The sequence below is a fragment of the Pleuronectes platessa genome, chromosome 4, assembly GCF_947347685.1.
Source record: "Pleuronectes platessa chromosome 4, fPlePla1.1, whole genome shotgun sequence".
NCBI classification, from domain to species: domain Eukaryota; kingdom Metazoa; phylum Chordata; class Actinopteri; order Pleuronectiformes; family Pleuronectidae; genus Pleuronectes; species Pleuronectes platessa.
Window position 1 is genome coordinate 21,547,742 of NC_070629.1, and position 12,839 is coordinate 21,560,580.

Here is a 12,839-nt window from a genome sequence, read left to right on the forward strand (position 1 = left end):
TCATCAGGCAACCTTGACTGAGTTCTGACAGGGTTGGTTTTTTATTGTTCAACAAGGAGGTTCTGTCGAAGCAGAATACATACGGTGTGGTTAGTGCGGTTTGCAGGTTCAGGAGCTTCAAGAGAAACTGCACCGGCGGATTTCACTGCCTCCCCCCCACCCAACACCAAGTGACACCTGAACCTGAACTGAAACATGGTGGCCATTTTGTGGCAAAATGCTTACAGCAGCAGCCAGCGTGCGCAAAACCACCATTAGTCGTCTTTATCTGTGTCTGGACCATCATGAGACCTGCTTAACAGCATCTGTCAGTCGCTGCACAACCCCCCCATGCGCCATAAAAGAGCAGGCCCCCTCAGTAAAAAGAACTGAGGCCGGAGAACCCAGTGGGGACCCATAGGAAGGTATGGAGAGAAATAAAATGCTCCGATTTCTTTTTTTTCTTCCTTTTTTTGTTTTTCATACCACCACTGTGTGTGCCATGCATCGCCATGCAGGCAGATGGGGGAGGTGGAGGTGGAAATAAAACATGCATGAGCCGCCTGCAGCCCAGGAAAATAATTACTGTCATTTAGCAGACATGTAGAGGAGAGCAGCGAGGCCCAGTCTGCCCACAATATACCACCACAACGCCTGCATACCAATGAACTGGAGGGGAAACAGAGAGGGAGGGACGCACCGAGTGGGAGAGAGTTGTGCGAGAGGCGGCTCAGTGTTTTTTCTCATTTCGCGGTAATGGACGCCGGGGTTTATTTTTGGGTACGCTTGCACGCGTCAGTCTCGGATGACGTGAATCGATATCGCATTATCGCATCATTCTTCTGTTTCCGTCTCCTCTCAGGTGAATTCTGGGCCCAGTGGTCTCAGGATATTTCTACAAAAGATCCGAAGAAGAAGATTTGACCGCTTGGTCTCAGCTGAAGCCAAATCATGTGTTCCTCCCGTCACTCACCTCCTCTCTCGCTCCTCCTCCCCTACATCTGTCCATCTCCTCCTCCCCTTCACCTCCCTCCTTCCTTCCCCTTCCCTTCGCCCGAAGTCAAACCGCAGCACAAATTTATAGGAGGTGGAGGGATGCCAGTGGAGGTCAAACGCATGAGCGGCTCCCTGTCTGCCTCCCCTATCATTCTTTATGGCTGATCTAGTGGTGGAGCCTTCATTATCCTGAATTATACGCTGCGATTATTGCCTCTCCCCCCGGCCCGTGCAAGACGTCCCTGGCCTTATCATCCCATCATCCTGCCCAGGAGGAGCCTATTGCGGGGGGGGGGGGGAACTCTCGATATATGGCGCAACATCTGCCTCCAACATGAATCCACCGCGGATCTTTTGAACTTTACATCCTCACGATCTGCAATATGTGATGTGATGTATGTGCGGCGTATGACTGGGATCACAGGCTTACTTGGTGGAGGGCTGTAATGGACTGCAGAGGCACATTGTCGGATGGGGGGTGCGGGTACTCTACTCTGCATATGTTCTCTAGGTTTAATTAGACTTAGTGATCCCGACATGATTGAGTAATGGGAGTTCTTCACAAGCGGAAACCCACCCGGTGCTGCTCCCTGTCCTGTTACTCAGACTGTCTGCTTATACTAGAGGCCTCATCACTACTCCAATAAAAGTATTTCCAATGTGATTTAAGTATTTGAGTGTACAGCTCAACATTTGGCATATTTTAACTTCTCAAATGCAGCTTCCAGGTGCTTATTTATGGTCCCCCCCCCCCCCCCCCCCCCTCCATCTGTTTTTGATGCACAAGGGAAACCCCCGCGATGACCCAACGGCTGAGAAATCTTGTTCCTGATTACCGATCTCCTAAATCTTGATATTCAGACAACAAAAGCCACTTAGCTGCAATCAAGTTGTTGTGGCTGCGTTCCTCACCGACACACTGACGTCACACATTTATTACCACGGAGGCGCCAGTGTGAGGCCTGATAATCTGGGAAACCAGCGGGGCGTTGTGAGAGCAGAGGGGCTCGGCAGTCTCATTGGTTGTGACTTGTCCTCCAGTGGTGAAGGCAAAGCGTTATAGGCTACACACTTACTTTCAATAATAGTTTCACATTATCATTGATCCAAGTAAATAAACACCGGTTTTATTGGTTCATATTATTTTCTGTAACCAGTAGATCATCTGCTTCCTGTTTACACCTGCATGCGTGCATTAATACTGATATGGAGCTGGATGGTGAAGTCAAAGTCTCTGAGCTGAAATAAATCTACCGACACACTGGCGTTGTGAGAGCAGAGGGGCTCGGCAGTCTTGATGTATTGTACTTTTTCTCAACAAATTTTGCGAGTGGGCGCAGCGAGAGAACCTGCACAGCATCGGGGTGTAACTATCAATGCAGGCACAGGGATTTGATACAGAGATACACTGCTACAAATCACAGATGTATCTTGGGTAGTATGCAAAAATGTGCAAATGTCTTCCTGTTTTATCAAACATGGAAATAATGTGTTCTCAGTGGTGGCCAACGCAAATGAGCTAAGGGTGCAATTATATTGTTTTTTTTCCACTTGAAAATCCGTCATTAGGCTGAAATTAGTCATATTTACACCATGTTAGTGTAATCCTGTTCATTTGACCAATCAGGAAGCTTCTCTGATGTCATCGATATTAAGCAGATGGATATTATTTTCCAGAAAATTATTTAGATTTGCAAAAAACTACAGAAGCAGTTTCTCCAGTTTAATTGGACGCTCATGCTGAATTCAAACCCATATGCTCAAACTGTTCAAACACTTACGTCTAATTGGTGTTTGGGGCGGGGACAGTAACAGTTCATTAAAAACATTAAGGTCGGCGTAAAGTCTGTACATTGTCAGTTCTGAGCCGACAAAGCCTGCACCCTGAGGGCAGACATGTACGCACACAACACACAACTGTGACAGTGATTAAACCCTGATGTGACACGTGCACATTCAGGAGCACAGTGCTCACACACATGCAGACACACACAGACACACACACCCGTAACAATTGTTTTTGAGAAAAATATTACGTTTAGAATAAACTTTATCCAACAACACTTTGTTCATTATTCACCCGTTAAGTCTTAAGTTTGTATTTAGATGATAAGCTTGTATTTAGATGAAGAATCTTACTCTATTTGTAAATAGTAAAAAGCATTATCAAAAATTTGAAATTCAAAAGAATAAAGAAGAGAAAAAGTTAAATATATTATATATTCCAACATGAGGTGGAGAAAACTTTATGATATAAAAAGTTTGAGGAAACCCCCTTTGTTCCAATTTTTATTTAAATTTGAGCAAATGTTGCAAGCTGCAACAAAAAGTAAGCCTCAAGTGGTAATCTGTCGTTATTTTTGTGTAATTATATTTGCAAACAAACAAACAGGACAGGAGTAATGAAGCCAGGAGAGTTAATGCAAACGCTTCCGACAGCAGCGTACACCTCTGTGACTCACAAACCCTTTGTCTGTACAAAGCGTTGGACTGTGTTTCTCCAGCCTCTGATGCATCATTGGGACCACACTTTGCTCTATATCGCTGTCAGGACAGTGAGAAAAAGACAAGTAACAAAGGAAGACAGATTGGCTGCTCAGGGCTGCGTCCTACAGCAACATAATGACCCAAAATATTAGAAGAAAAGAACCAGACGATGGCTTCACATGAAGGAGCAGCAGCTCAGCCTCCAGCCTCGAACCTCGTGCTGGAGCTGGTTCGGGACAAACTGGACAGAAGTTGAAAGTAACTATACAAGTTAAACACACATTAGTGTAAACAGTACGTGGGCAAACGTTAGGTTTCATTTCCGTCCTATGGAAAGAAAGTCAGATGTGTTTATGGCTGTTGGATTCGTAAAAAATAATAGATGAATTTAATTTAAAAAAAGATTCCTTCATTAAAAAATGTTTTCTAAATTTGTTGTTTATAACATCTAATGATTATTTGTTCTCTATTTAAATTTGGCAATCAGCCTGGAAAACAGAGATGTTTTAAACCTTTCGTCCACGAGTGGGACATTGTGACAAAAATATAACTCCAAATACTGAAGTAGTTTTATTGTCAAAAAAAATTCTGTGAAAAGATGGAAAGGAAACACGCACTGATCCCGTTAACAAGTGTTTTGAATCTGATGCCTCGTGGAGCTTTTTCATTTGTGCCACAAACCTCCTTCATCCAAAAACTATTAAAAACACATTGAGCCACGCACCGTTGCACTGGCTGAGCCGTGGCTGAAAATAGCCATGAAAAAGTGCTATTTACTCCCGTTTGACTGATGTTTCCTAAAAACTACAGTGTCCCGCTGTTAGAGGGAATTATTGAGACGTTTATATATATTTGTGAACTATTTATAAAGATTTATGTCCTCGGAGGGAATCATGGGATTTGGTCTGAGAGCCACAGACATGGGGGAGTCAGAAAGTGTAGAGAGATGAACTCATGCAATGTTGGTTTGTGTGTTTTCATGGGTTCTTGCGGACAGTGAGCAAAACACACTGTAAAACCAGACTTTATCCAGTTTAATATTATAATATGAAAAGTTCAGGGGGTTCATTGAAGACATTAAAAACCGGAACATTCAAAATTGATACAGTAGAGACGGAGATATCCAATCGATTTGAAGGATTCAGGCTCCAAAACCGCAGGTCAGGCAGTTCCCATAATGCATCTGGAGAGCCGCCATACCTGGGAAATAGTACTTCTGTATATCAGTCAGACTCAAGGTCTCAAGTTTGCAAAGAGGCATCATCAGGGTTGTGTTTCTCCGACTTCAGAGACTAAGCTCCCCTCTGAGCTGCAGAAGACACAAATATTAGGATGCCACGCAATAGTTTGCATATCTCCAGCAAGACCCAAGTTTTATATTTATTTATTTCTGTGATCTGCAAGCACCCCCAAGACTCATGTTCCCGTCATTCAGAATTATGAAAATGTAAAACTCTCATTTCTTTAATGATTTTACAAAAAGCCAAACGACGTGAAGCAGAAACAACTTTTATTCCTTTTTTTTATTGGTGTTAATCAGGACTCGATCCCTCAGATGTATCCTGCAAATCATTTGAGGGTCACAAACCCCATGTTGGGAACCTTACTCAGGGGAATTGGTTTCCAAAACGCCCACTGGTAAAGAAAGTGAAACACATCCTGGATCCGCCCCTTCAACTGTATAAATGCCAAAGTAAATTGGGTTCTGTCCCGGCCCATGTCCCATCCTTCCACCAAGTTTCATGACAGTCCGCTCAGCAGTCTTTGGGTAATTCTGCAAACAGACAGACAAACAGACGGACGGGGGGGAAATATCACATCCATGGTGGAGGTTATCAAATCCTATTGCCAGACAAGAGTGTCAATATTAGACAATTCTAAAAAACTCAATGTCTGTGCAAGGCAGTTATGATGTTTGGGAATCACAGGGCGACTTAAACACTTAATTAAACTCTCTCCTGTATAAAGTTAGATGTGCCTGTCAACCATCCACCGCCCTCTCCTTGCACATCTCTACTTTGTCCCTCGCTCCCTGCAGGACAGTGCACTTTGCTTATAGTTCGAAACTGTTCAAGTACAAGTTTCTACTATAAACTATTATTTTCTTTCTTCACTATCTTCCTCTTGGTTTCTTCCAGGGAACGGGAGCTGGAGACTGAAGGTGAACTCGCTGGAAGGCCACGTACATTTCACTCTCAGCCATCAGCTCCATTAGAACACAGATGACCCAATTTGTGCTGTATCATGACTAAAGTGTAAGTATAGACTCCGCAGGGGGGTCGTAGATTGGATTCAGATCACACACAGACATACAGTGTCGGCCCCACCACCACCACCACTCCACCGACGTGCTGCTGTATCAGGCAGCGCAGGCAGGGAGTCAGGGAGCAGCAACAGGGCTATTAGGACTCCCAGGGACCCTATCGATCTCCTCATTGATCCCCTCCTGCCTCGGCCGAGTCCAGACAACTGCAAGGTTTTATACGGCCACTACGGGAAAGAGCAGTGAAACACTACAGACGAGAGCAGGCCTGACATCAGGGGACACACATGATGAGGGGGGCAGGAGAGCCACTTAGAGGAAGAGACAAAAAGACACAGAGTCAGAGTGAAAGTTTGAGAAGTCAAAAACCTTCCCTCTCTCCTTTCCTACACAGCTCTTTTCCTTCAAATTTAAGTGGTCAGTATTTATACAGTGATTTGTCGGAGTCTTTGCCATTCACACACGAAATAGGGGCGACAGGGGTCAAACCTTCAGGATAGTGGACAACCCACTCCACCCCCCTGAGCCACAGCTGCCTTTGAGGCGCCTGTTTTTTTTTTAACGTACATGGTTCACATTTCTCTATCATCTGGAATTCTCCAAATGATAAAAATGACACCGGGGCTGGAGAGTGAACTGGATGGTTTTTTACAGTATAAAGATGTTATTCCAACAGCCGGAGTGCAGCAGATTTATAATCTGTGACAAAATGGGTGGAAGAAAAAGAAGAAGAAAAAAACCTTCCCCACCCTTTTATGATCGAGCATCACGGTTATCAGAACCAGGCAGGATGGAGCCTGCACCTCCGAATGGATCATATTAAAGTTACACATGTGACTGAGGTACAGAGGGAGTTCAGCCCGAGGATCAACAACTTCTGAAAAAGATGTAATGGAGGACGAGGAAAAATTGTTTCACTTATAAATGATAAAGATGTTGTAATAGTTGTAACCAGTCAGTGCTGCAGGGCTCCTGCTCCACAGCCGCTGGCACTGGAGAGGAAAATAAAGCAATAGTGTCCCCACTGGACCTGTCGTGGTACTGCGACTGCCAATGCATTAGCACAGGCAGATATGTTTATATTACTCGATCGCCTAAACAATCCGATAATTGATGTCCAGTCACTATGTGTGTGTGTGTGTGTTTGTGAGTGTGTGTGTGTGTGTGTGTCCTCACTGTCCCCACTCTGTGACCACAGTGCTGAGTGTGCAGTGTGACCCTGATGTGTGTTAATGACAGAGGTGATGACAGCTCCTCATCAGAGTCCGGCTGATTAATGAATAACCGGCCCTTCACTTCGTCTGTCCCTCACCACTAATGGATCTCTGTCTCACTCTGTCTATAATTATCACTCAATAATGAGGTCCATATGAAGGCGTGTGTGTGTGAGAGGTTCATGTGTGTGTGACACCGAGGGGGGGGGGGGGGGGGGGGGGAAATATGAAGGTTGGAACATGTAGTACAGTGCCTTGCATAAGTATTCACCCCCCTTGGACTTTTTCCCATTATGTACTGTTACTAACTGGAATTCAAATAGACTTAAATAAACTTTTTCCTGTTTGATCAACAAAACATGCATAGTACTTTGGAGGTGCAAAATAAATTTTATTGTGACACAAACAATAATGAGAACAAAAAAGTTGACATCTGTTGGGTGCATAAGTATTCACCCCCCTGTGTCAATACTTGGTAGAACCCCCTTTCGCTGCAATTACAGCTGCAAGTCTTTTGGGGTATGTCTCTACCAGCTTTGCACATCTAGAGATGGAAAGGTTTGTCCATTCTTCTTGGCAAAAAAGATGAAGCTCAGTCAGATTGGATGGAGACCGTCTGTGAACCGCAATCTTCAAGTCTTGCCATAGATTCTCTATTGGATTGAGGTCTGGGCTTTGACTGGGCCATTTTAAGACATTAACATTCTTTAATCCAAACCATTCCTTTGTAGCTCTGGCTGTATGTTTAGGGTCATTGTCCTGCTGGAAGATGAACCTCCGCCCCAGTCTCAAGTCTTTTGCAGACTGCATCAGATTTTCTTCAAGGATTTCCCTGTATTTGGCTCCATCCATCTTTCCCTCTATTCTGACCAGTTTCCCTGTACCTGCTGAAGAGAAGCATCCCCACAGCATGATGCTACCACCACCATGTTTCACTGTTGGGATGGTTTGCTCAGGGTGATGGGCAGTGTTGGCTTTTCGCCACACATAGCGTTTTGCATTGAGGCCAAAAAGTTCAATTTTGGTCTCATCTGACCAGAGCACCTTCTTCCACATGTTTGCTGTGTCTCCCACATGGCTTCTGGCAAACTCCAAACGGGATTTTTTATGGATCCCTTTCAACAATGGCTTTCTTCTTGCCACTCTTCCATAAAGGCCAGATTTGTGGAGTAGACGACTAATAGTTGTCCTGTGGACAGATTCTCCCACCTCAGCTGTGGATCTCTGCAACTCCTCCAGAGTAACCATGGGCCTCCTGGTTGCTTCTCTGATTAATTTTCTCCTTGTCCGACTCTTCAGTTTGGGTGGATGGCCTCCTCTTGGTAGGTTTGCGGTTGTGCCATATTCTTTCCATTTTCTTATGATGGATTTTATGGTGCTCAGAGAGATGTTCAAAGCTCTGGATATTTTTTTATAACCTAACCCTGCTTCATATTTCTCCACAACTTTATCCCTGACCTGTTTGGTGAGCTCCTTGGTCTTCATGATGCTGTTTGTTCAGTAATGATCTCCAACAAACTCTGAGTCCGTCACAGAACAGGTGTATTTATACTGAGATTAAATTGCAGACAGGTGGACCCTATTTACTAATTATGTGACTTGCAAATGTGACTTGTGAATGCAATTGGTCGCACCAGATCTTTGTTAGGGGTTTCACAGTAAAGGGGGTGAATACATATGCACTCAACACTTTTCAGATTTTTATTTGTAAATAATTGTGAAATACATGTAATATTTCCCCCCACTTCCAAATGATGCACTATTTTGTGTTGGTCCATTACATAAACTCACGATGAAATAAATTTTAATCTGTGGTTATACCATGACAAAATGTAGAAAAGTCCAAAGGGGGTGAATACTTATGCAAGGCACTGTAGATTACACATTGAATTTATTAGTTGTTTACAAGTAACAAACCTCCATGTTGGAATGAAGTACAGCATTTATAAATGTATAAATGCAAGTATAAATGTATCTGAACTTTATTTGAATCTATTCACTTTATACTTCCTCTCCCAGTTCAGAGGGATGAACTGTATCTACAGATGAAGACTTTGTATAAAATGCAAATTGTTATAAATTATCAACTAGAATAAAATAATCTTATAGATTAAACTACCATCTATATTGCAAATATATATATATTGAATATTTTAAATGGAGCCCCACTCACAAGTACAACAGTACAATATTACTTATATGTAAATGCATCACCCATAGCCATCATCATGTTACCTTTCAGTTAGATTTTTACTTACTTTTACTATCCTGGTGTTTGACCAAACAAAAAGTTCCCGTCAGAGATGTTGACAGTATGAGTTCATTAAACTGAGTCTGAGGCCAAATATTCAATACTTGGAAAAATGATTATGATTATCATTCTTACATTACAACCCTGCAATGTGCTGGCGACCTGCAGCCGACCCTGTGACCCTTCAAAGGATAAACAGCACAGGTAATGAGAGGAGGGAGAATTTGGGAACAAAGACAATTTGTATTTGTGCTTGATACTATTAGTGATATATATTATGATAACATTTGTACATTTTCTATTAATTTGGTTAAATTAATACATATACGTGTGTGTGTGTGTGTGTGTGTGTGTGTGTGTGTGTGTGTGTGTGTGTGTGTGCGTGTGTGTGTGTTTGGCAGACAGGGCCGTATCAGACCACCAACTGCTTCCTCCGCCGTGGGCACATAAACACACACGCGTGCGCTTGCATTCAGTGAATTTATACAAATAAAACAAGCCTCTAGAGGACGAGCGCAGAAGAACACTTTGAAAAAGGATTTCTCACCAACAGTGGATCTGTTCTAAGGACGCAGAAACTGAAATCCCCCGGAGCAATAACACACTCCCGGATGAGCATTGCACAGGCGACCACTTGTTTCTGGTTATCTGCTGTGCAGCGTGCCGCATTTTGCAGAGTCATCCACCTGTTGTTGTTTTTTTAATAGACTTCCCTCTATTTTATTTTATGGGTCAGCTCATCGGGGGCCTATCAGTGCAGGCCATCTGTGATAAAAGAAGATAAGGTTTTCAGAAATACACTATCTTCTCACACAGGGACGTTCCGCTAACGTCATCATTATGAAAAAGGTCTCGTCTTGCATCAGACTGCTGAACAGGACAAGTGCCACCATTGACACTCATTACTTGGTGATTGTGACCTATTAGTCGTTCACTATCCGATGTGGGCATCGAGCGCAGGGGTGTGTTAACCTGTCACCAAACAAACAACAACACATCGTCAAGCTCAGGGGATAAACTCTGCATTTATATGAGTGTTGAGGATTCATCAAACCTTTACGATCTCTGAGCAGCAAGAAGAGCCCTGATGACTGTTATGATCAAAAACAAGGGAGAACCTGAAACACCACAAAGATATAGAAAAAATAAAAACTGACCCGGGTCACTTTTGACTCCATGTTTTTGCATCGAAGGGTTATGCTGAAAGAATGACCCATGCGTCAAAGAATTCCTTTGTTGTCAGTTTTATTTAATGTCACAGTGTCAGTGGTCATGAATTCCTTTGATGTCTTTGACTGTTGCAAAGATGAAAGACAAAAGGCAACACGGACCCCTTAAAAGAGATGTGGAGTTCTCATCTGTCCACCACCAACTCTGCTGTATTGTTTTCGATCTCGCTCATCTTACCTGACCCCTAGATTAAAACAGTGTTAATATACAACCGAGGAGGGAAACTCCCAAATGTGTTCAGATTTGAAGAGGTGACTGGTTTCTAGTGTAGGTGACTCTAGCATCGTTCCGAGGGACCAACCTGAAAGTCAGTGTCATCAGGACTTTTGAAGGTTTTTTCACGATCTCTCCATCAGAAGACACAAAAAAGGAGGGGCAGGCAAAAAGACGACAATTGAGTTAAGGGATCATGTATGGAACGAGGCCGATGATGTCTCTGGGCTGTGTCCTCCTGGGCTGTGGGATGACACTCCTCGGGGTCCACCTGCTGTACCTGCAGACCGACTTAAAGATGACCAAGAAGACCCTCTCTGCCTATATGTTGATCTTCTCAAGCCTCTTGTTGGTCCTCATCGGGTTCTTCTGGGTCTTCTATCAAAGCATAAAGAGCAAGATGTTCCAGAGGGAAACACCTGAGCAGCAGATCGAAATCTACACCATTTACAGGTAATTGTTATAAGAATGACAACACTGTTATTTGCGACTTTAATGAAAAACATTGAATGAAATGAAAAAAATTGGGGGGTAGAATATGGAACTTTCAAGTTTAATCTCATTAAATTTAGCATAAAAGTTCTAATAAAAACTGTTGAAATAGAAAAGTAGTTACATAAAGTTAGAACAGAGCTTCGTGGAGGAAGCCACAGGAAAAATGTCTCATCAAAACTTGTAACTTTTAACATATTTCACACATCATATGTCTGATCTCATTTAAACCCTCGTTCTAATTTTTCAGGTGAGTTTTCAACATCTGGCCTGGAACGACAGATAATGCATATCTTTACTGATTAGTTCTGTTTCTCTTTTCTGATGATAACATCTGGTTGAATCATGTGCAACACCCTGTCTCTTCCTCTGCAGACCAAGCTCCTTCCCTCCGTCGTACGAGGACTCCCAGGCAGCCCAGGCCTCTTGGGAGGTGGATGTTGAGATGGGCATCGCTCCTCCTCTGTACAGCCAGGACAGCTCCCAGGCCCCGGACTGCACGTGGAGCTGGGAGCAACCTCCTCCGTACAGCCAGGTGGAGCAGCAGGGACAGGGGGGTGCAGAGGAGCTGGGGGGAGAAACGTTGTCCCCCCCAGCTGGATGAGAGATGAGATGTCGACCAGTTCCAGAAAAAATTGAAAAGACGCGTCGATGGAAGGCTCGGCTGCCAACGATGGCCCACAGAGACGTGTTGACATCACCTTTGTGCCATGGATCCACATCCAGCTCTGAACCTCTGACCTTTATTGACTGAACAAACTGCTCAGGCTAGTTTCAGCCCAGAGGTGTTTATAGACATAGAACTGGCTGTTCAGGTAAACTGTGGATCTGTGTTGATGTTACTTTAAATCTGTGGTTCATTAACAGCATCTACCTGGTGAAGGGATGGACATGTGAATTACTTTGATATATGTTTTTACAAGCCCTGTATTGTTTCTATTTGTGCATTATTGAAATAAAACATTCCTTTATTTTAAGAAGTTAATGACTGCTGTTATAGAATAAAAATCCCAAGTCCTCAAAATGTTTCTTTAATATTTAGCCAACCTTGGGATAATGTCTATTTACACTAGGGATGGGCGTTCGATTAAATTGTCTTCGTCGATCGTCGGGAGAGTTAATGACGAATTTTCGATTAATCATTAATATTTTCAAGTTAAAAAATTCACTATTTATAAGCTACATTAAAATGCAGTGGGGAAAAAAAGCGTGTTTCCTCATTGAGATCTTTATTACAAGATGAACAAAATATGCGCTGCCGTAATCTTAAGCAGCGGAGCCGACAGCTAGAAGCCGGTGCTACTAAACACAACTGACCCTCGTTTTTTTTTTCCTCCAAAATAAAATAATAATAATATAAAAAAACATAATGTTAAACAACAACTACAAATATATAATACTTAGGTCTGACAGGTTTTGCCAAATGTAACTCAAATCTATCAAACAAGGTACTGAGTCGAGAAAGCTTCATAAAAATAACCAGTAACTCACATACAACTTCAGCACCAGCCTACGGATTTGTGTTGAGAAAGATGAGCATGTTAAACTGCTCTGGGGTCAGACGCGAACGCAGCCTGGTGACCGTCAGTCCAGCCGCCGAAAAACCCGCTCTGAGGGCAATGACGTCGCCGTGATACACAGGTAGCTCCGTGCTAACTTGGCTAGCCTGGCCGCGGCTCCGGTGTTTGCGCTCCCCTCGTCCGTGTCAGACAAC

At 43.3% G+C, this 12,839-nt stretch overlaps 1 protein-coding gene across 1 annotated transcript; it reads left to right on the top strand.

Moving 5' to 3' along the window:
- Positions 1 to 10,829: 10,829 nt before the first annotated feature.
- Positions 10,830 to 11,729, top strand: LOC128438491 (transmembrane protein 252-like). Its single transcript, XM_053421072.1, has 2 exons — positions 10,830 to 11,086; positions 11,501 to 11,729. Exons 1-2 carry the CDS (start codon positions 10,830 to 10,832, stop codon positions 11,727 to 11,729), a joined length of 486 nt encoding a protein of 161 aa, XP_053277047.1.
- The last annotated feature ends 1,110 nt before the right edge of the window (positions 11,730 to 12,839 follow it).